This window comes from Dipodomys merriami, unplaced genomic scaffold (genome assembly GCF_024711535.1).
Source record: "Dipodomys merriami isolate MVZ:Mamm:240054 unplaced genomic scaffold, mDipMer1.0.p SCAF_7, whole genome shotgun sequence".
In the NCBI taxonomy this organism is placed as follows: domain Eukaryota; kingdom Metazoa; phylum Chordata; class Mammalia; order Rodentia; family Heteromyidae; genus Dipodomys; species Dipodomys merriami.
Window position 1 is genome coordinate 22,572,254 of NW_027206290.1, and position 23,281 is coordinate 22,595,534.

Genomic DNA, 23,281 nt, shown 5'->3' on the forward strand with positions numbered 1-23,281 from the left:
GTACTCTACCACTAGAGCCATGCCATCCATCCCTTTTTTATTTCAGAAAGTTTCATTGTAGGACCTTTAGGTTTATTAATAATTTTTTTGCAGGTCTTAGTATTCTGCCCTTAATGACGATATATATTTTCATTTAATTCATTGTGGTATTTAAAGTATTAGATTTAGATCTTTTCTGTATTTTCCATTTCTTAGCTTTTTGAATTGAAATATAATAACAGAAATAATGCAACTCGCTAGATGCCAGTGGCTCACATTTATAATCTTAGCTACTTGAGAGGCTGAGATCTTAGGATCTCATGTAATTTTATAATTAATGATGCATGTTAAGCAGCATAAGCAATGAGAATTGTATGCAGCAGAATCAATTAGTGAGCTTTGTAACAATACATGCATACATACAGTGATATAAATATACACACATATTTTCACACTCATGCACACATACACAGATGAACATTCACTCTACTGCCAACATTTTAAAAATGATTGCACTAAGAGAAACTACCCAGACTCTTCGTAAGGTTCCTAGAAGAGTGTGATGTACAGATAGAACTGACGTTTTAAGCTTCATCTTTTGAAACATAGGTGAAAGGAAAAAGTTAGACTTTTATTTTGTAGTAACATTGTATTGAATTCGGTACTCCTTAATCACAAATGCAACAAACCGTAGAAACATGATAGATAAGCTGCAATGGCACAGGCAGAAATCAGAGACTCGGTACAGTTGCTGTGGATACCTCAAATGATTATGTGAAAGACCATACCAAAATTTCAGTACTTAGTAGACCCTGGAATGCGATATGCCATTCTTATGAAAGGGTAATGTCTATTATTATATTCTCTATATTACAAAAGTATAAGAACAATTTTACTTTTGTGTAATAGGAATCTTTCACAGTAGGGGACATTTTGTTTTGTGCTTTCTAAACCAGTATTTGGAAAAGCAGAGGCTGTTACACTTTCTCAGTATACCCAAAGAGTCCAGAGATAAGGTTGAGATTTCTGAATTTAGATGCCCTTGAGTCAGTAAACTACCTTTGGGAATGCTTGTAGAGACCAGCCATTTTATTTTGTTTCATAACTTAATTTTTAATTCAATTAATTATTTGCATGTGTGTAAATGTGTGTAAGGATTTTCTTTTAGTAATTAACTGAGAAAGGCTTTAGGCAGCAATCAGCTGACCATATAATAAAATATGGCTGCATATCATTAATTCTTTCACTCTTAATTTCTCTAATAAAGCCATCTACCCTCAGTCACTGATTCACTGTGGAATTTTGGCCTTTTGCCTGACACTATTGCTGCTACCAATGGCCACAAATATCTATCTTTGTTCACTAATTCAGTGGCTTCAAATCCGGTGGAGCATGTTTCTTGATTAAAAAGAATTTTCTCTGGCCTAAAATGTAAAACTCAGAAGGCTTTTGCAGTGCAACTGATAAGAATTCACTTACATTTGATTCCTGCAAGCCCTAATTATGCAGTATACTTCATCATAAGCTTTGTAAAAAAAAGAAAATTCTCAGCTTAGGAACAAAACACTTTGTTAGTAATAGATTGTCACCACAATGATCAGTTTGCCAAATGTAATTCACAGATAAAGAAAAGGGAACCTCAAAAGCTAAGAAAGTGTAGGCATGGTTATTACTGATTAGTTAAAAAAAAATAAAAGCAAACTCTTGCTTTTTACATTTGAGCAGGTCTTTGTTGATTTTATGTTCGAGATGGCCTTTTTGTCTTCTCTGTGTCATGATCAATTGGTATCTACTGTGTCTGGTATTTGCTGGCCAACTTGCCTCTGGTACGATTTCTCTTTCAGAAATACAGTATTGGCTTAGAAGCTACCACATTGGGTTGAATTATCCCGTCCCTGTCATTAAAGGTGGCAGCCAAGCACTTGAGAATGAAGTGGGAAAACTCTGGTGAGAGTGATAATTAAACTTGGAAAATGAAGGATCACCTCTTTTCGTTCAGCTCATTGGGTTTGGCATCAGAATAATTCCAAAGCTGTGGGGGGTGTCCACCTCTGAGCAGGGTGATATCTAGGTGTGCACAGATGATTTCCACGGGTTCAAATGGGAATGCCATTTTAATTGTATTTAAAATGTTACCTTTGATATGGGGAAAAGACATGCTAGAAACTAGTTCTAAGAATACAGAAAATGACTCATGAGTATAATCTAAGTGAGGAACGAATTAGAGACAAGAAAAGCATGCATTGTTTTCACACAAGAAAAAGCATTACAAGAGAAGAAAGTTGCTGCCAGCGAAACTGAACATTGAAATGTGTCTTTTCTTTCTCCTCAACTATGGAATTGTTAAAGAAGGAGTTTTGTTTCAGCTTTCTTGTCCACTTCATTTCTTGGTGAACATTATTATTACAACATCTTACTCCCACCTAAAAGACCACGGAAAGTACTATGTGAGGTAAAGACAAGCCAGGGAAAGCAGTTATTTTCAAGGAAAATATATTTATTTTTCCTCAACTCAGTGGCTTCTCTAATTACTATTAAAGCTATACTGTTTTTCCACTGCATTAAAAAATACAGACTTTTATAAAAGCAACATAAGTAGGTACACGTACTATTATTAGAAACATAAAAGATAAAAATCTACAATAAGTTCAAATTCTATCATATAGAAATGCAACTTGGCAACAGAAGGCCGAACTTCTGTGAACTTCAGCTTTCCCACTGATGTCTATCTTAAAAAGTTGTTGGAAAAACAATTGGGTTTAAACCATATATAAAAGTTTTACAACATCACGTATCATACCAGAAGTACTCTGTATGTGCTCAAACATTATTATTAAGCCCATCATCTAGTACACAATGCTGCATAATAAGTTAATATATATTAATATTTCTTTCTAAAGTTGACCATTTTCTAGCCTTGTTATTTTGGGAAAAGCTTTCCAAGAGAAGTTGGTCCTTTAAAAAAACAAATAGCATTAAAAAAAAAAATCTAGAAGTGGAGCTGTGTGATTCAAGTGGTAGAATACTGGCCTTGAGCAAAATAGCTCAGAGAGTTCCTAGGCACTAAGTTAAAGCCTCAGGATGGGCACAAAAAAAGAAGAAACAGAGAAGGGGGTGAAATGAGGGAGAAGAAGAGGGCGAGACAGAGAGGGAGGGAGGAAGGGAGAGAGGTAAGAAGAACGAAAGACAGAGTGGGAGAGGCAGGGATAAAATAACCAGGAAGAGAAATACTCCATATTGCATTTCAACCTAGTTTTACTGAAATATTTATGTAGGGTTTTTAAAAAAGAAAACAACTGCTTAAGGATAGTGGACTTATTTTGTATAGGATGTTAGAAAAACTTGGTAAAGCATATCTCATTGAAAAGCTATAAATAAATTCCATAAGATATTCTGCCACTGCCTTAGGTTTATATTTAAAATGATTTATAGCCTGCAATTTCTTCCTGAGGTCATCACCTTCCAGAACATCTGCCACATACAATCAAAACCAACTCAATAAAATGAGTATTTCATTCCTCCCCTCTCTGCCTAGGTAGAACCTTCTGATGTCTTCATGGTGCCCCATTCATAACAGAGGCTCAGTGTTTGGATTTTTTTAAATGAGTTCTTGAGCTTTCTTGCTTTCTTTCTTTTAATTTTTTATCTTTCTAGGCATCAGTAAAGCAACCAGCAGATTCTTTCATAAAATATACATATTAATATTTATAAGCCTATGAATTGGATGTTTAAATAAACATTCACCAACTTATGCCGGGTCTCTTGTTGAGATGTTAAATCACACTTACCTTGTCTGGAAAGTCAGCCTTTAGTTCTCTGACACTTTGACACCAATAGGCAGCTGTCTTCTCACTGATGAGCTCAATGTTCAGGAAGGAGCTTTGTCCCGGGCCATACAAGGGACCAGAAGTGATACCCCGGATGATTCTGGGTGAAACATTTGTCACGATGTCCTGTTGAAAGAGTAAAGATATTGGCTTGCCTTTTCACCAAAACAAAACAAAACAAATAACCATCATCTTCATGATCATAATCTGAATTACCAAATGGAATTTCTCACAATTTTGACACAAGGCTGGGTGGAATTCTTCCACTTGGGTCATACCCCTGCTTTGAGTTAATTGGAATTAGGAGTTTCACAGACTTTCCTTCCCAGGCTGGCTTTCAACATGGATCCTCAGATGTCAGTCTTCCAGAGATTACAGGCATGAGCTACGCATGCCTGGCTACAGATGAGTTGGGTGTTTTTTTTTAAACACATTTTAAAATAAAGTAGAATATATACTACTTCCAAATGAAAAAAAAAATTTCTGCAATTCTAGGGTTTACATAGAAAAAATTAAATAAAAGTACTAAATTTCTTCACACTGGTTGTGAGCATTCACAGCATAACTGGTGTGCAACTAAAAAATAAAAAACATATTAGGGAATATGTAAAAGTATCACTTCAACCTATTTAATCTAAGTATCTATTTAATCTAAGTAGCTAAATTCCAGTAAGACTTAATGTTTATAAAGAAAAAGCATGCATAATTTTCCCAGAAATGAATTCAAATGTCAATCCAGGAAGGAAAACATGTATTACTGGCTCTTCAAACTTTAACACACATTGTAGCAAATTGACTAGGTCATATTATATATAGGACTATAAAGTAGAGAATCATATTCAGTGAGGAGAAAGCCACTTTTCTTATGATGGAAATCAGTATATCAATAACTTACTGATAAATACAAACAGTAAACAGTGAAATTAACTTGCTTGTTAAGTGTAATTAACAACCCACAACTGCTTCTAAAGCTGTATTAACAATGAAGAGTAACATTCTTCCCTTACCTAAGACTAAAAAGAAACAAAGACAGAAAAAAATGTTTCTTTTGCCAACTTCCAATTAAAATTAATTTTGAATAAAGGTCATTTAGTTAAGGATTTATCAGAATTAGTCTTTTAAGTACCCCTCCTCACCATCTTGTCATTTTTACTGAGATAACATGAACCCCCATTAGTATATAGCAATTAAGGTCAATTTACATATTTTAATTAAGAACCACCCCATATAAAACAATTAGTGTAATAGGCATACTAACTGGATTTCATAACATTTGGACGTTTTTCCAACTAGATAGACAGGAAACCTTAATTAGCATTAATTAGTGCTGATCTGCATATGTTTGATAAGGCATACCCTTGCCACAAAAGATTATTTATTCCTGAATCTGCCAAATGCTACAGTGGCAGAGGATAGAAAGATTTTGCTTCACATTGAATGTTAATTTCTGTTAATTTACATTCACTTTTACATTTGAATTAGTGTATTATTAAATACATGGTATAAATGTTACAATGAGCCTTCTCAAATATGTACATTTTAACTTATAGGAATCATGCCAGTTAATGTTTTGCTAATTAAGTCTTTCAGTTTCTATTGTATTTGTGTGCATCTTCACCAGCCTGACTTTGATTTGCTATTGAGAAGCCTTGTTACACAATCTTAATAGCAAAGTGACAAACAGAATCTCATTGGGGCGCTCCAGACTCCTGGGTCAAGTTTCCATCCTGATAAAATTGTTTTCCGTCTTTCCCAAGGTGGACCAACACAGCCTACCAGGCTGGTTCTCATGGAACGAGGCTGTCTAAGAAGACTTGATGGAAATGTTTCTTTTGAACAAGCCTGTTTTATTTTCTCTATTCCAATTTTCAGAGCTACATTTTTTAAGCCTTTATGTCCTTCTTTCCTCTTCATTCACTTCAACAAATCCAACCCAAGTCACAAACAGTACTTGGCCCAAGAAGTGATTCCAGTTCCTGTTCTGTTTGTCAAGTCATGTGCAGGGCATTGAGTATTTCTACAAAAGATGAATTACTTGGTTTAAATGAGTGCATTGCAATTCATTGGTCTGGGAGCGCATCTTTCCATACATTTATGAAGGTAGGATTTTGTGTTTGTAGCATCCTTATTCCTGACCATTCTTCAGATTTGATTTCAGTCCCTTTGAGAATTCTCTCTAATCTTAACCAATTCTCAAATCTTAACAGGACATTCTGATGCATAGCACCATTACATTCTATACCTTCCTTATGATGAGAGTTGCCACTCACATCACCCTTTTCCCAAGCTGGTCATGGACTGCCATCCTCCTTCTTCACCTTCTCATATAGTTAGAATTATTAGTATGTACCACCATGCCTGGTCTGTGATTATCTACGTTCTTGACTATATATTCCATAGAGGGTCCGATTTGTAAGCAAGCAAGTGTATCGTTTTTGTATTTCATATCCCGTGGCTAGTCTGGCATATTTCATGAAGGAGCCTAAAATAAACCGTATGCACTATAGGAGATCTTACCTAGAGACATGGGAACAAAAAGTATTCATTGTGGCTTGACTCCATTATGCTACTGAACAGACAAGTAGCTTAGGGTTACATTCAAATTTTAATCACAGGGACTGCCTTTTTCCACTAGCCTGTTCTCCTAGAGCTGAAGTCCTTACTTGCCAGTCCTTCAATGACCCCTTCTTCTGCACCTCAACACGATTCCAACCTCCAAAATCCTGTAGCAAAGTGTTGGATTACGCATGCTCACTGCTGCACTCTCCTATGCCCTAAGTTACAGGAACCATGCCCTAACAACACTAGAGCCTCAAAGCCCTTCCTGAGGGTTGGCTCCAAGCTGCTGAGTGTGGATGAGCTCTAGGATCTAAACACATGGGCCTCCTTCAGATGCAATCAGGTTACCTTGGGTGTGAAGTTCTAACCTGATTCCCAGCCACCTGGCTCTCGTATTTCTTGGCTAATGAGCCTATCAGAACCATAACCACTTGCTCCTTGTGTGACCGAGGATAAGATCTGATTTTCACAAGATATGAAGGTACTTTTCAGTATGATAAAACAAGACACAGAATGAGATTTGCAGCTATACCCGCTGGGGAGGGAGAACCCATAGTCAGTCTAGTATTCCTAAACCATAATCTAGCCTGAGTACAGCTTCAGATAGCAACTAGATGAGCAAATGTTCAGTAGCCAAAAAGGTCCATGACCTGATGATATTTAACTAAAGGATAGCCAAGAAAATGGCTTCTTAAAATGGTATTCCTCTATGACACTTCAGAACTTAAGATTTTGTCACTATAGATACTTTTTTTGTGGGTGTATTATTAAGAGTTGAATTTAATGTTAATTGGGAGTTGTTTTATTTTACTTTTCTATAATCGTATGCTAAAGAGAAAATTTGCATAGGATGATTATCTTATATGATACTTTTAACTGAGATAAAAAACAAGAAGCCCAACAAAAGTCAAAAGGAATTTTTTTCTACTTGAAAGCAGAGAATGTTCACTCCTTCCTATTGATTTTCTACATGTTTTTTTCTTTCCTTTTTAAAATTGGAACAGAGATAAAAGATGCTCTACAACTACACAAATTTAAATACCTACAATGTTAAATTGTGAACTATCACTGAGTCAATTATTAACTTTCTAAAAATTACAAAAGTCAATATTCCAATAAAATCAACAAAAGTAGCAATAGTTCAATACAAGTGCTTTATAATAAATCAGTCATTGAAATTTTAATTTATTTATCTATTCACTTCTGTTTTCATGGTTTAAGTCATCTTTGGTACTGTTTTGCCCAAAATTTCCTTTACTGACTTGAGACTTACAGAATGTTTTTTAATTCAGTAAAAGATGAATGAAAATGGACTACAGCCAATTATCTTTGGTTATATGATTAGAGCTAGAGTTTCAATAATTGGACAATAACTTACTTACACTTTTGACCTGGGAATTCTAGAATTTGAGTATGACTTCATAAGAGACTATTTTTGCTTTAATATTTAATAGCTAAGGCATATTAGTATTGCTTAAGGGAGCTAAGACAACAAAATAAACATATTCAGAAATAGCTAAGCTAGATAAGAGTTCATTCTCTGTAATCAAGAAGATGAATCTCTGTAGCCTTGATCTTCAGTGCACCAACCATTTTCAGATTTTTAAAAATAGCTGCTTATGAAAAAGAAAATGTGAGATGGTCTCTCTCCTTTGTGTGTCAGCAAAACTACCATTATAAAACTAAGTGTTAGTAACCTCTTAACATTTGAAGTAATGATAGTGATTTTTCAGCATTAGTAACAAGATTTAAATAGTAATAAACTAATCATATTTGTTTGTTTAACTTCATTTACTTGACCTCTCTTGTCCTAAAAAAAAAAGAAAAAAGCCCAAAATATTTCCATGGTTACTACTGAATTAAGACAATCATGATGGCCATAGTGGATAGAAAAGAAACTGTAGAAATGTGTTGGAAAGAACTGGAAAGAGGATGGGGGTCCAACAAATCTGAATGAAAATAAAATTTAAATAGAGAACACACACACACACACACACACACACACACACACACACACACACCACAATATATAACAATGGTAGAAATGATACTTTTTTGTAGAAAAATAAACATGATACCTAAAGCAAAACAAAAGATCATAATGTACAGTGATACATACTAATAAGATAGAACCTATAAACCTAAGCCTGGAAGTTAACTAATTCAGGACTGAGGTTGCCTCTTGGAGTAGGCAAATATATGAGGAAGAAATTGGGATGGAGGAATGAGGGAAGCTTTATAAAAGCATTATTGACATCTAGTTCCCAAAAAAGCTTTACTTTTGACTGAAGAAGTGTCAGAATGACAACTCTTATTCCATGAGCAATGCAGTGGTATATTGTATGAGAAATCGACAGAAGAGGTTATATAAATTTACCTGAAGACTTGTAAATTAAGTCTATGGTATATTTCTTTTTTTTTGGGGGGGGGGGTCCGGTCGTGGGGCCTGAACTCTGGACCTGGGCACTGTCCCTCAGCTCTTCAGCTCAAGGCTAGCACTCTACCACTTGAGCTACAGTGCCACTTCTGGCTTTTTCTTTTTGCTTATGTGGTGCTGAGGAATCGAACTCAGGGCCTCATGCATGTAAGGCAAGGGCTCTACCACAGATCCACCTTCCCAGCCCTTGGTATATTTCTTTTTAAATTTCTAAATTTATGCCATGAATTATTTTTGTCAAAAGAAAAATGTTTATTTTTATAAATCAAGATTTCAAAAATTAAAAGCAAAGGAAAAATCTTCATGTATGTATCTATCTAAATCTCTCTCTATAGTCTAAATATATAAATATCATCCAAAAATCTATCTATATTGGATCTAATATGACATTACTCCATAAAAGAGGAGGATTACTTTGTACATAAGTCAGAAAACAGGCATGTTACATAACATGATTCTATTCTTATGTAACTGCCATTTACTACCCTGGGAATAGCAAAAATAAATTCTACCCTGGCCTACATTCAGTGCAATTCTATTTCTATGAACACATTTAGCATTTTCTTTATTTTACAAACTAACTATATTAACATTTGATCACTCCAAATTAATGACCAGAACAATCTATACTTGACTTTTTCACTGATGAGCAAAATGAATAAGGTGAGTATTATGTTTTCAATAAATCGCCTTTTTCATTCCAGGGTCTATATTATAACAAAAGCAATCAAAATCTGAATTTACTGATAAAACATATGTAAATATGTCAGGAACATTTAACTACAAGGAAAATTCCATAATCAAGAACACTGGTATTTGAGTCACTCACATAACTGTAATCCTAGCTATTAAGGAAGGTGGAGATTTGAGGATCATAACTGAAAACTAGCCTAGGCACATAAATCCAATAGACTGATGTCCAATTAACCAGCAAAAAGCAGGAAGTAGAGGTGTGGCTCAAGTGATAGTGTGCCATTTCAAAGCTGGCATACTATCACTTGAAAAAGCCAAATGACAAACTGAAGCCCAAAGTTCAAGCATGATTATAAGCAACCCCCCTACAAAAAATAGTAACAATATTATCCAAGAGATATAACTAATTATCAAATATAGAGAGAGAAATATAAATAAGTATTAAAGATGATACACAGTAAAAACTATGGAAATAATTTCAATGGTTTTGGCATAAAGCTTTCACATGAATCCTCTTTCACTATCTCAACTCCTTCATGCTACTGATGAAAAACAGGGGCTTAGAAAAATTACAAATGACCTATCCATAATTGTATAGCTACTAAATACTAAAGCCAATACTAGATCTCAGGCATGCCTATATGATTTGAATGATAATATTAATGCTAGAGGCCTATAAACATATCACATGTACATTAATTAGAACTCAATTTTAAATATTTAAATTTCATTGTAAAGGTGATGTACAGAGGGGTTACACTTACATAAATCAAGGGGTTACACTTACATAAATCAAGAACAATGTCATCTCCCTCATTTTCTCCCAGTTTTTCTCCTCCTAACCTCCCAGCCTCCCAAGTTGAACAGGTCATTTCCAACACAATGTCTAATGAGTAAGTAGCACTGCTGACTTGGCTCACCCTTTGTCCCTCTTCCCCTTCCCCTCCCCAAATTAGATAAACTTTTATATAAGGCAAAGGGTACAGAAATTTTTAAAAAGAGACAAAAGGGAATAAACCAAAGGGGAGAAAAGGAAAAAAAAAACTGCATCAGTGCAATGAAAAACCTCTATTTCCATTTCTTGAAGTTCATTTCGAGAAGCATGATTTTATCAATAGCTATTGAGCCTTTGCAGTCCTATCCTAAGAATACCCTTTATTAGCACTGCATGAATGTTTAGAGTGCTATTTAGTGAATCATGTCCAAGTGTAATTATTTGTCTTTTACTATCCATTGGATTTACTTGCAGATTTATAGAACTCATTTTTGTTGCAGGAAAAACAAGAATCAACTTGAATAAGTTAATATGTGTGTGTGTGTGTGTGTGTGTGTGTGTGTGTGTGTGTGTGTGTGTGTGTGTGTGTGTGTGTGTGTGTGTGTGTGTGTGTGTGTGTGTGTGTGTGTGTGTGTGTGTGTGTGTGTGTGTGTGTGTGTGTGTGTGTTCAATATCAGTTCACATATTATACAAATGACAAGCCCCAAGCTTATAGGTTGTAGGTATAGAAACTTTTCATGTCTTGCAATCTTGTAGGTCAAATTTTAACTGCTAGTGTCAAAGGAGGACTTAAATTACACTGGATACTCCTCTTTTGCTTAATTATCTGTGTCTAGCAGCACAGATATAATTAGGACTCACCTAGGTGTTCATATAAACAAAAATGGAGTAATTGAATCTGGGAAAGTATTGTTAGAGGAACCTACTGTGCTAGGACTAGACAGTGTAAGGTCACAAAAGAAACCTGATATGTTATCTGTCACATAGACATGGGTATAATATTGCTCACTAGAGAAATGACTGTTAAAAAAAGACAAAATAATTGTTTACTAAAATGAAAACACTTCATAACCTTGAAGAAAATATTAGGATCCATTTGGCATTCCCAGGACCCAGTACTCTACAAAATCCTAGAAACTTCATTAAGTTTTCCCATGTTTACATAAAATTGGAAAGTTGTCTGAATATCCAGCATGCTCTGGTTTGTTAAAGATCATTAACACAGTGGATGGGGCCCACTGAAACTTAAGCTTGGGTTGTCCTGACTAAATGAGTGGAACACTATGTGATTTGATAAGATCATAGAAGAAGTAGAGAGGAACAACCCACAGCAATAACCCATTGTGTTTTAGATGGAAAACGCAAACTCCTCATCACTTGTTACTGATTGAAGAAAGGACTGACAGCTGACAACTCTACTGGATGTCTACTCAGTGTTAAGGAATCTCTGTCCAGATGATCTATGGTCTCAGTGCTTACTTTGACCAAATGTCTTCCTCTCTTACATAGTACCTGTCAATCATCTAGATTTGATGTCCTACCCTGAAGAAGTATTGAGGTATATTTTCTGAACAGTACTTGTATATGGCTGGCAAAATACTAGGTGACAGACTCATGCAGGCTTTGTCTTCCCTCTTCCCTCTTTTTCCCCTACAGACTTGTGAATTTGTAGACTAGTCTTGTTTTATTCTTTGACCTTCCCTATTGGGTTGGGTAGACATCATGATGTATCCAAACTTGTAGGATATTAAATGAAATAAAATGTCATATATCTTCTGTGAACAATTTGATAGATAAATATTTATTAGTTCGTCAGATTACCAGGAAACGCAGAAGTCATGAGAGTTCAGAGGTGAGCGACTTTAACCAGAGAATGGGTGACATACGGGAAAGCAACCGGAAATGAAAAATGGCAAGAATTCGTGAGCATGGGTCCGAATGTATGCAGTCTTGAATGACTTGTATGAAGGTCAAACTTTTTTGTCCTGTTGGCTTTGAGAAGTCATTGTGATCTGTTTCCTATTCAAGTTATTAATACCAATAGCTCTCTCCACAGCTGTGCATTCACAGAGATAAGTTTTACAAGACACAGATGAAGAGCTTTGTCAGTGCTGATATCAGATGGATTAGAACGTGATTAATCAACAGACATACTGATTAAATTATTGGGTTCAGTGTTCAGATAAGAGGTTTGAGATACAGTCTACCAAACTGTAATTAACTTAGAGATTTCTGCTGGCCTGCTTATAAGATGTTCATGTGATATGCTGTGAAGAAATCTTTTCTAGCTCAGAAGAGCAGCTGTGAAGGTATGAGCATGAGTCAGTTCTAATAATTATTAATTACCTCCAACTGTTAGAAGAGAATTTTCATTGAAAATGTCAAATATATTTTTGAAAATCTTTATTCTTTATAAAATCTATATAAACTCTCTGGTCTTATTCTAGAAGCCACTATATATGAAATCATTGCCATTCAAAAGTTCTAAAAGAATCTTATAGGAGTTTTCCATTTGGAAAATATTGTTAAGATTCAGACTAAACTTCTTTGCAACATAACAAATATAAAAAAGGTACATGCTTTTAAAAACTACTATCCAAAAGGAAGTTTCTGAGAGAAGAATACACACACACACACACACACACACACACACACACACACACACACACACACACACACACACACACACACACACACACACACACACACACACACACACACACACACACACACAGCAAAGATCCAAAAAGACACCCTAGTTATAAGATGGTATTTGTCCTGAATGTTTTTCCCCATCCTGACGTTCTAGAGACAGAGTTCTATTGCCTTACAAACACTTGAGACACCAGGTCAGGAGCCAACACATATGGGAGCAGGTAGATAAGAACCTTTCATGTAAAGGTAACAACAACAAGATACTGTTAAGTTATGTATTAGAAAATGACTAGAGGGCAAAATAGGGTATACCTATCCTCCATTCCACACTTAATTGGGAGTGAAAAAGAAGAAAATCTCTCTTGAGAATTCAAAGCTGACTAGGACTTAAAAACTTGAGCAAAACATGTGGTTTAAAAGTGGTTTCTGGGCTGGGAAGGTGGCTCAGTGGTAGAGCACTTGCCTTGCATGTGTGAAGCCCTGGGTTCGATTCCTCAGCACCACATAAGCAAAAAGAAAAAAGCCGGAAGTGGCGCTGTGGCTCAAGTGGTAGAGCGCTAGTCTTGAGCTGAAGAGCTGAAGGACAGCACCCAGGCCCAGAGTTCAGGCCCCATGACTGGACCCCCAAAAAAAAAAAAAAAAAAAGTGGTTTCTGAGCTGGGCGCTGGTGGCTCACGCCTGTAATCCTAGCTACTCAGGAGGCTAAGATCTGAGGATTGCGGTTCAAAGCCAGCCCGGGTAAGAGAGACCGTGAGACTCTTATCTCCAATAAACCACCAGAAAACCGGAAGTGGCGCTGTAGCTCAAGTGGTAGAGTGCTCGCCTTGAGCTGAAGAGCTGAGGGACAGCGCCCAGGCCCAGAGTTCAAGCCCCACGACTGACAAAAAAAAAAAAAAAAGTGGTTTCTGGTCATCATGTCTTTATATAATTAGTAGAAGCAATGCCAAACCCCAAGTTTCAAAAAGTAACACGGAGGCTGGGCTCATGTCTGTAATCCTAGCTAATCACTAAGGATCTTGGTTTGAAGCCAGCCCAGGCAGGAAAATCCATGAGACTCATATCTCCAATTAACCTCAAAAATCCAGAAGTAAAGCTGTGTCTCAAGTGATAGAGAGCTAGCCTTGAACACAAAAGCATAAGGATAGCACCCAAGCCCAGATTTCAAGCCCCAGGCCCGGCACACAAAAAAAATCCCAAGGAATATGAGTTCATCATAAAAGAAAACCACCAAAGACATAAAAAAAAGAAGAAAAAAAATTCCAATAACACATATACTGGGTTGTTCTGATACAAAGTATAAAACACATGTTTAATAAGCTTAAAATTCAATTCCCAAAAGGGAATTGAATGCAGAATCAAAGACTTAGGTACTCAAAACTTAGGTACATGTAAAATACAGTGAAATCAAATTTCTAGAATTAAAAATGACAATTGGGAAAAAGAATGTTCCAAGTTTGAGGTTAACAAAAGAGCAGACGAAATCTAATTGATTGAAAGGAATAGTTAACTCCATGTGGAGTCTGATAATGTTCCATGAAAGGCAGCTTCGATAAATGTCATGTACTACTTGACCAACAGGCTTGGAGATATGGAAATCAGATTAAGGAGGAAAAGGGAAAAATAGAATTGGAGTTTGCTAAAGGATTATAGGAAAATTTAGAAAAGTAATAGCTCAGTATTCATTTCTAGGATAGTTATGTCTTATATAGTTCTTTATAAAATGTAAAATGACATTGTCAACTAGAAAAATTAAACATACCATGTATATATAAAGGTGGTAGTAATATGGAGAGGGCAGTCTAAGTCTTTAAGACTTTCTGGGTGCTAGTGGCTCATCAGGAGGCAGAGATCTGAGGATCACAGTTGGAAGCCACCGAGGATAGGAAAGTCCATGAAACATCTCCAATTAACCACCCAAAAGTCCAGCGGAGCTATGGTTCATGTGGTAGAGTGCCAGCCTTGAATGAAAAAGCTAAGAGATAACACCTAAGCCCTAAGTTCAAGCCCCAATAATGGAACCGGAAAAAAAAAAAATCTGAGGCAGCAATGCCACAAGATTAGTATCTGTGTTTTGTGTTCATATATGTTTCTAAGTAATTTTTTTTAGAAAGGATAGGATTCCAGTCATTCTTTTTTTGTTTTGTTTTTACAAAAAAAAAACAAGTTTCTCTACTAAACACCATTTTCAGAGAATGCTAATAAAAATAACAAAATTCTTTTTCTTTGTGCAACTATAAGACATATATTTCCAATCAGAGGTATTGCAGTCTTGACACAAATGTATGTTATAAAAGTAATTTCAAACCTGTAGTAAAATCAGTTCACACAACATAAGTCTATTCTGGCTGCCTTGGGAGCCTGACCTAACAATGTCTTTTTGGGTAGATGGGAAGATTCAGGACAGAGGGGAGAGGGAATTGGTTTCTGTGAAACCATTTGGCTAATGAAGAAAAAAAATCACTCATTGGAGCGTATATACAAACTCCCCTACTGTAAACTGAGCAGCTATGAGATTTAATAATAAAAATAATAAAGTTTGACGCCTGTTTTGTTGTAATTCTAATACCCCCCACTCAACAGTATACTTTCCTACATGAAACCATAAAAATGCTTGTATTATAATTACAAAACACCATTTTAAAATGTGTTATGTCCTAGAGCACTTAGTCTTGACAAACAATTACTGGATCACATTCAACTGAATACAAAAGGCAATCTTTATCACGAGGTTAAAATTAGCTTTGGAACAATAAATGCTTTCAAAGCTATTCTCAACTCTACACTGCTTTGCACCAACCTCTTTTGAGGAAATGAAAACAAGTAAACTGAAGGACATTTGAAAAACTTTCTGTCCCTGTCCTCCAGAGTTCTTCATTTCTTTCATTCCATATGGAATAATCTTATTATACCTGAAGGTGATCAGCATGACTTCATAGGAAAATGTTTTATAGATTCAAAGCAAAAACAAAATAAAAATAAACTACCAAGTAAACTAAGAAAGCCTGAGAATTCTGGACTTTTGGAATGCGTCATTCATAATGAGACTCTATAGACCCATTGGTAGTCATTATTATAGGAAACAAATAGAGCAGAGACCAAAAAAAATGTATTTGTTGGTTAGTTCCAACACAGAACTCATACTTTGTCATTCATCCTACATAGACATAGACCAGCTATGTTCTTTCCCATCACTTATATAATTTCTCATGACACATCTTCTTTCAGATTTTTGACCAAATATTGCTGCTATGCCAGATATTTTTTTGTTTTGTATTTGAAACTTATTAAAGTAAGGATCACTAAAGTGAGGATCACTAAGGTGATAAATCCAGGAAGGTGGTGTGACAGGGCTCTGCTTTGTTCCCTAACTCAAGATGGCTCACCTGTCTTGGCCCACTGACTACCCTCCCCCACAAGGACTCCACTCCCCCACCCTATCAGGTGATAGGCTCCTGAGACAAAGTGCAAGGGACTTGCTCAAACAATAGGATCCCAGAGCCAGACTTGTACTGTAAACTTTGAACCCCACCCCACCCCCGGCACTGGACCCCACCTAAAGGATTTACCTCTTCCCCCTTGGTCCAATCTTCTTATGTATCTAAAGATGGAAGATGAAGGCTTTACCCCCCTCCCCCACCCTATTTATCCAGGTGCATACAGATGTCAGGCAAGCCCCCAAGTAGGTGCGGATGTGTTTGAAATGTAGGCAGTGCAATCCGACCAGAGCCTGGCCGTCAACATTCCACTGTTGGCCTAACCTGCCTCCACCAGCCCTAACAGCCATTCTAATCACCTCTGCCTCCTTGCTCAGACCCCATAAAAGCCCAGCTCCAACCCACCTCTTTGTACAACCTCCATTCCCATGGGAAGGTTGCTGCCCCTTGCTGTTCCTCAATAAATCGTTCTAGCCTGTTGAAAGTCGAGTCTGGCCTATTCCTTTTGCTTTACCTTTTCCTTTCTCCTCTATTTTTCTCACACCACCCTTTACCCCTACTTAAGTCCCTCAACCCCGGCCTCCTGTCTCATGACTCTCCTCAGATCTCCTTGGCTTCCTTCTTCCGCTTCCCATTTAAGTCCATCTGGTCTGTGGAGGTCATTTTCTGTTCTTTCTTTAGCCTAACGCATACCCTTTGGTTTCTAACATGCAGTCCTCATGGAGTGATGACATCACTAAGAGCAGTCATAACTTACAGGATATAACTCAGAAAGCCAAATGCAGGACTTCACGGCACACCCAATCACCCAGTGCCTTAATCTGGAGCTTCTCAACCTCTGTAATACATCCTTGGGGTTTATGAGCTAACCAATCTATGGTATTTTACTGTAGTACCATGAGTGGACTAAGACAGCTTAAACATGTAAGAATCATTCTTAGAAAAACAAGTGAGAGGTAGGATTTAGCTTGTAAGATTATAGTTTACAGGACTTTCCTCACAGGAGGGAGGAAGGCAGGTTACAGAGAAAAGCCAGAAATCACTTCAGAGAATGAGCTGGAAAAAATCTCTTTGATTCCTATTACATTGTAAGGGTAGAAGGTAAATTATTAGTCAGAGGTGATTCTGTGTCTTAAGTTTAGTAGGAAAGTGATCTTAAATATTTGATAATAGCAGGAAGAAACTAGTATCTTGCTAAGGTACAATAACTGATTGTAAAAGATCAATTTATTGAGGAAGACATTTCAAAATAAGCTAAAATACAATGGTGGGTTTTTTTTTTTTGACAAGCTTTCAGAAAAAATCCTCAAATTCGAGCTAAGTCTATGTTCCTTTTAATTCTCTGTGGATAATCACACTAATGTTTTTCAGCAGGAATTCCTTCTGCAAAATGGTATAAAGAGAATTATTTTTATACATCAACCTCATTAGGAACAAAATAGAGGGCTAATATCAGTAATGTTTGATAGCAGTCCAGATAATTATATTCAAATTTAGGTGAGAGTTAAACAAACATCATAGATCTCCAGAAGCCTTTTATCTGATGAATCTAAATGTAATAAAACCTCATGGTCTGATTACTGAAGGATAAAGAATGAGTAATTTATACACTGCAGGCCTACAAAAAATACTTGTCTGCTAAAATAGCCCTAAGGGAAGTTAAAATTGAAAAGAGAAAAGACAGACAAATAAAATACCATTATTTCCACAGAAAATTTTTTGGTTATACTATAGTTGGTTTTTGAAAAAATAGTGTTATTATCATTACTAACATTTCTGGTAGCAAGACCAAAATAATATACATTGTCAAATCACCAATTGTAGAAAAAAATGAATATTGAAAATCACTTACTGGAATATTGGTAAGTTTTTGTTTCTTTAATAAAATTAAATTCTACTAAAGACTGACAACTTAGAATGCAGATACTAATAATAGCACCTTCTTATAATCTTCTAATTGGATTATAATGTTTCAGATCAATTTGTAATAGGAATAATTTCAAAGTAATCTTATTCCTTGTTTTGAAGTGGTTGCAAATCTAATATATAGAGAAATGTTAAAGATCACATGTACCTTAGACATAGACAGCAAGGTATGTGATCTGTTGTATTAGAGAAGATGGAAAATATGGGATAGTAAAAAGAAATAGATGATTGCTTATTCACATGGAAACAAGTTTCTTAAATTATACAAAAAGGCTTTGTCCTTTAGCTATCCATGTTCATTATTTTCACAAGTAGCACATGGAACAGCACCTAGATTTGAATATATTCATAATAAGATTACATTTATTACATGTGCTAAAATTATTCAGAGAAGTTAAAAGTATTCCAATGGACTGAGAGACCCCCATCAAGAGACAGGTCAAAACTGACTATCCCAAGTTTACTTCAGCTATTTGGTCTGGTATATTGATGATAAAAGAATGAAGTTAAATTATCTGGCTCATGCGGTACGTCTCTCATCAAATAGCTGTAGTATCTTACATAAATAACATTTCATTTTCCTCATTGGCAAAATGAGTGTAGTCAGAGGTAAAATAAATCTCAAAAAGTGATTGTGATACTCATTAAGTAAGAAAAAAATGTGTTCTGCATGAATAAGTTGAAACAAGAGATAAATATTTAGAACAGAAATAATATGAGATGCTATAAAAATACTTGTTATTATTTCTTGTCTTCTGTACATTAGAACCCTGGGGTTTACCACCTTATGTAAGATGTAGTCATGATGCACACTTTCCTCTTGTCAACTGATGTGGAGAGGTAGGGATGCTGGAACACAATGGTGAGACAAAGCCATGTGCACCAAGAAACAGTGAGACTCACATAGGTAGATTTCCAAATTCAAGTGGTTATGGCTGCATAAGGTCATGATACACGTGGACCCCCAAAAGGGTTTGCAAGATTTCTGAATTAGATCTCCCACGACACAGATCTGGTGAAGAGAGAGGATTTGAGCTTGGAGAAAGAGCTAAGCTGTCAATATATTTAAACAATCTAAGGGTAGACCATCAGAAGCCAGCTTCATGGACACCTGCTTATACAATGAGATCCATACACTTGTTCTGAAGGTTGCAGATCATATAGACACTCCCTGTAGTATACTTTACAGAGGCCTATGAGGAGATTGCAAAGATACCCTGAAGTCAGGTGAAAATAAGATAGAATAATATAGGGGGTGAATTTTATCACGCTTTACATGCGTGTATGAGAATACCACATTGAAACTTTTTGTGCAATTAATATACAGCAATAAAGAAGATAAAAATATAAAGCCAAAAGATCTATAGTAAAGAGGAAAGTCAAATATTTATAATAAGGTAGGAGTGCAGAACTTTGTCAGTAGTCAGAAAAGTCTGATGGGAAATAGGAGAGGACCTTATTTTGCCCATATGATCTTGTCAAATATGGCACAAATCTCAAGAGACTGGTATCTCCCAATACTGAAAGTTGTGTGTAGAGGGCAGTGGAAATCCCTTGCATTCCTGGGCCAATGAATGGTGTGTGTACATATATACGTTTATATATATATATATATATATATATATATATATATATATATATATGAGTATATATACATATGTGTATGAACATGCTTGCACATATGTGTGTTTGCCAGTCCTGGGGCTTGAACACAGGGCCAGCTGTCTTTGAGTTTGTTTGTTCAAGGCTAGTGCTCTACCACTTGAGTCACAGCTCTACCTCTGCCCTAATTGTTTTGGTGGTTAATTAGAGGTAAGTCTTATGGTTGTTCTTGCCTGGGCTGGCTGAGAACACTATTCCTCAGATCTCAGTCCCCTTAATAGCTATGATTATAAGTGAGACACCAGCAACCACTCTGTTGGAATATTTTTTAAGCACTAAAATTTATCTGCATTGTTTCTAAGAATTACAAACATACGTGCCTTTGAATTAACTGTCGCACTTTTAGAAATCTATTCTAGAGAAATAGAGAAATAATAGTACCGAACAACAAATACAAACAAAACTGTTTGAAATATATCTTTCCATTAAGAAAGACAAGATAGAGGAATTGAAGATTTATTTAGGTCAACGGTAGATGACTTGTTTAACGAGCACAAGGCCATGGAAACCATCTCCAGTATGGGAGTGGAAAAAAAGGAAGAAATTATTAGATAAATCATCCTATATCCAATTTCTATTATGAGACTTACATGGCTATTAAAAATGAGTGACGACACAGAAATGGAGGGACAAAGGGTGAACAAATGCAGTAGTGTTACTCACTAGACACTATGTTGAAAATGAACCTTACAACTTGTGGATGGAGATGGAGGGAAAAACTGAGAGAGTGAGGGAAGGGGTGACATTGTCCAAAAAGAAATGTACTCTTTACCTGACATGTTACTGCAGCCCCTCTGTATATTACCTATAAATAACAATAAAAATGAAAAACAAGAATGACAAATACTGAGGTTATTTATCTCAATTTGGTATATATGCTAGACAGCTAATAAACAGAAAAATGGTTATTTTTAATAAAAAGTAACTATTTTAGTGAAGTATTAAACGCTTGATAGGAGTTTAAAGTGCTTTATTTAAATAAAAAGTAAGGATTCTTTGGATCCTGTCTCACTGAATTGCCCCTAATTTTTGTCTCTTATAGATCTTCAAAATAATCAGTCTCTTCCAGAAGACTGAATGGCTCTGAATATATGTTCATTCACAAATACAGATATATTTAGATACAGACATACAACACAAATACTTTTAGAGGAAGACACAGGGCACCAATGGTGGGTTATAAATCTTCATTATCTTGAACATAGATGTACTTCATTCCTTCTCCTGTGGGGGTGGGTAAAGAGAGGTCTATCACATTAAAAGCTATAAAAGGTATATTACATGTCAACTTGACAACAATTGAAGCACAGTGCTGTTATTGAGAGAGGAGTCTTCAGGATATATAGGTATAGAGAGTTACTGTCAATCAGCAAACTCTACAATTATTTAATAGGTGGATATATCTAGTTCTTCCCATTGCATTAAACTGTCTTATTCTTCCTTGAAAGCAGTGTTATCCATCTGAACACATATTCAATTACATTTCCCACTAAGGATGAACTGCTAAAATCAATGTGCGCATCATAGACACCTGTATTTTTCTTTCTCCATTAGAGTTTAAGATTGCCACAATTCTATAAGTATTGACTGACATCATTAGATTATTCAGGGTGAAGAACTTGAGCCAAAGATATTGTTACCATGTGAGTAGTATAATGAAAAATATGTCCCCTTGAATTCTGTATTTTTTTCCTCTACAAGCAAGGATTGAATCAGACTCACATCTAGAACAACTAGCCAGCCAACTCCATTAGAGGTAATGAGAAAGCATTTTTTATTGTTATAAGATATAAATGTTAGCTCTCATAATGTGAGCAGTCTTTGAAGAGAAAAACTGTTACTGCAGTGATTGTTTTGAGAATAAGCCAGATATATTTACAGACAGATGATCTCTCTCACACCGTTCCTTCATGTTGAATTTCCTATTATGGAAGCTAAGATTTCCTTTTTTTTTTTTTTTTTTACAAATTCTCACAAAAACGCATTCTCCTCTAGCCATCTAGAATATCTAATCACATGTTCAGCTATATCTTCAATCAGTATTTTAGGGTTGTAAAGACTGGTTTGCCATGGGAACAGGCAGCAAAGTAGCCCTCACGTGATCAAATTGCGGTGTTTTGAACTTGGACTTGGACCCCGAGAAATAAATCATTCTTGTTTACAAACAAGCCAGTGTGTGGCACACTTTCGCAGCAACAGACACAAAGCTGCCTCTCATATCTTCTTCTATCTTGTATCCCTCCCTCCTCTTGTCTCAGATTAAATCGTTCTTTCATTTGCTTGACTTTTCCTGAATCACAGGCTGGGTCTTCCCACCTACAGTGGAAACTATAGCATGTGATCAGGCAAGTCTATCAGATAACTGGTTAGTTTCCTGAGAAATCCCACCTAGGGGCTGGGCGCTGCTGGAATCTGTATGCTGTGGAACACTGAAGCATAATTCTTGTTTTAACTTGGATTAGGGTCGAGTATGTCTGCCAACATTTCCTGTACTGGAAACTTAGTCTTCAGTCTGATGAACTGAGAGAAGGTACGAAGGCAGGGTCTAGAGGGAAACCATTGAGGTCTTAGGCAGAACTAGCCTTAGAACTAATATACTTTTATGAGAGAGAACAAAATCAGACTGTCTTCCACTCTGGCTTCTTGTGTCTCCATATTATCTCTTCCTTCTACGACGTGTATTCCCATTATGATTGAATCCAAGATGATACACACGATTTCCTAATCTGATAGCTGCGAAAACTGTAAGGTAAATACACTTTTCCTTTTATACTTTACCCACTGTAAGTTCTTTTTATTATAGCAAAATAATACAAATAGACCTCTTATCTTGGAATTTTTACTTGCAATTCTGTAAGAATTCCCTTTCATTTCAGTCCAGTGTTGGCTGCCTTCATTTGTTTGCTCATTTTGGTGCAGCAAAATGTCTTAGTAGCTTCCTAAGAAATGGCTCATATGAGCTCTCATGCCAAGACTTGAATGGGTATCCTTCAAAAATTAGTTATTATTACGTGGTTAAATTTAAAATGGAGGGGTCTGTAAGTAGTGCTTAAACCATGAGGGTTCCTTGTTTGTTACTGAGCTTGAAACCTTTATTAAAGAAGTTTCTGGAAACAGTCAACTAGATAGCTTGTTACCATACTACTATTTGCCCTGTCAGGTACATATCAAGTATTAATTTATAAAGAGGTATATCATAATTTTGTTATTGTGTATCCATTCTGTATGTTAGAGAAATAGAAAAATATTGTTGTATTGAAAATTTAGAAACCATGAGATTCAGTAACATTGAAGTTGTAATATATTTATAAAAATTATAATCACAGAACCTATT

The 23,281-nt window shown here is 35.9% G+C and overlaps 1 protein-coding gene across 3 annotated transcripts in view; it reads right to left on the bottom strand.

Moving 5' to 3' along the window:
- Dpyd (dihydropyrimidine dehydrogenase) overlaps nt 1-23,281 on the bottom strand; it is a 709,900-nt gene that overhangs the window by 290,597 nt on the left and 396,022 nt on the right. For all 3 annotated transcript variants that reach the window (XM_070007768.1, XM_070007767.1, XM_070007769.1), the window contains exon 14: nt 3,768-3,932. In XM_070007768.1, coding sequence (XP_069863869.1) covers nt 3,768-3,932 — 165 coding nt within the window. The remainder of the gene's footprint in view (nt 1-3,767; nt 3,933-23,281) is intronic.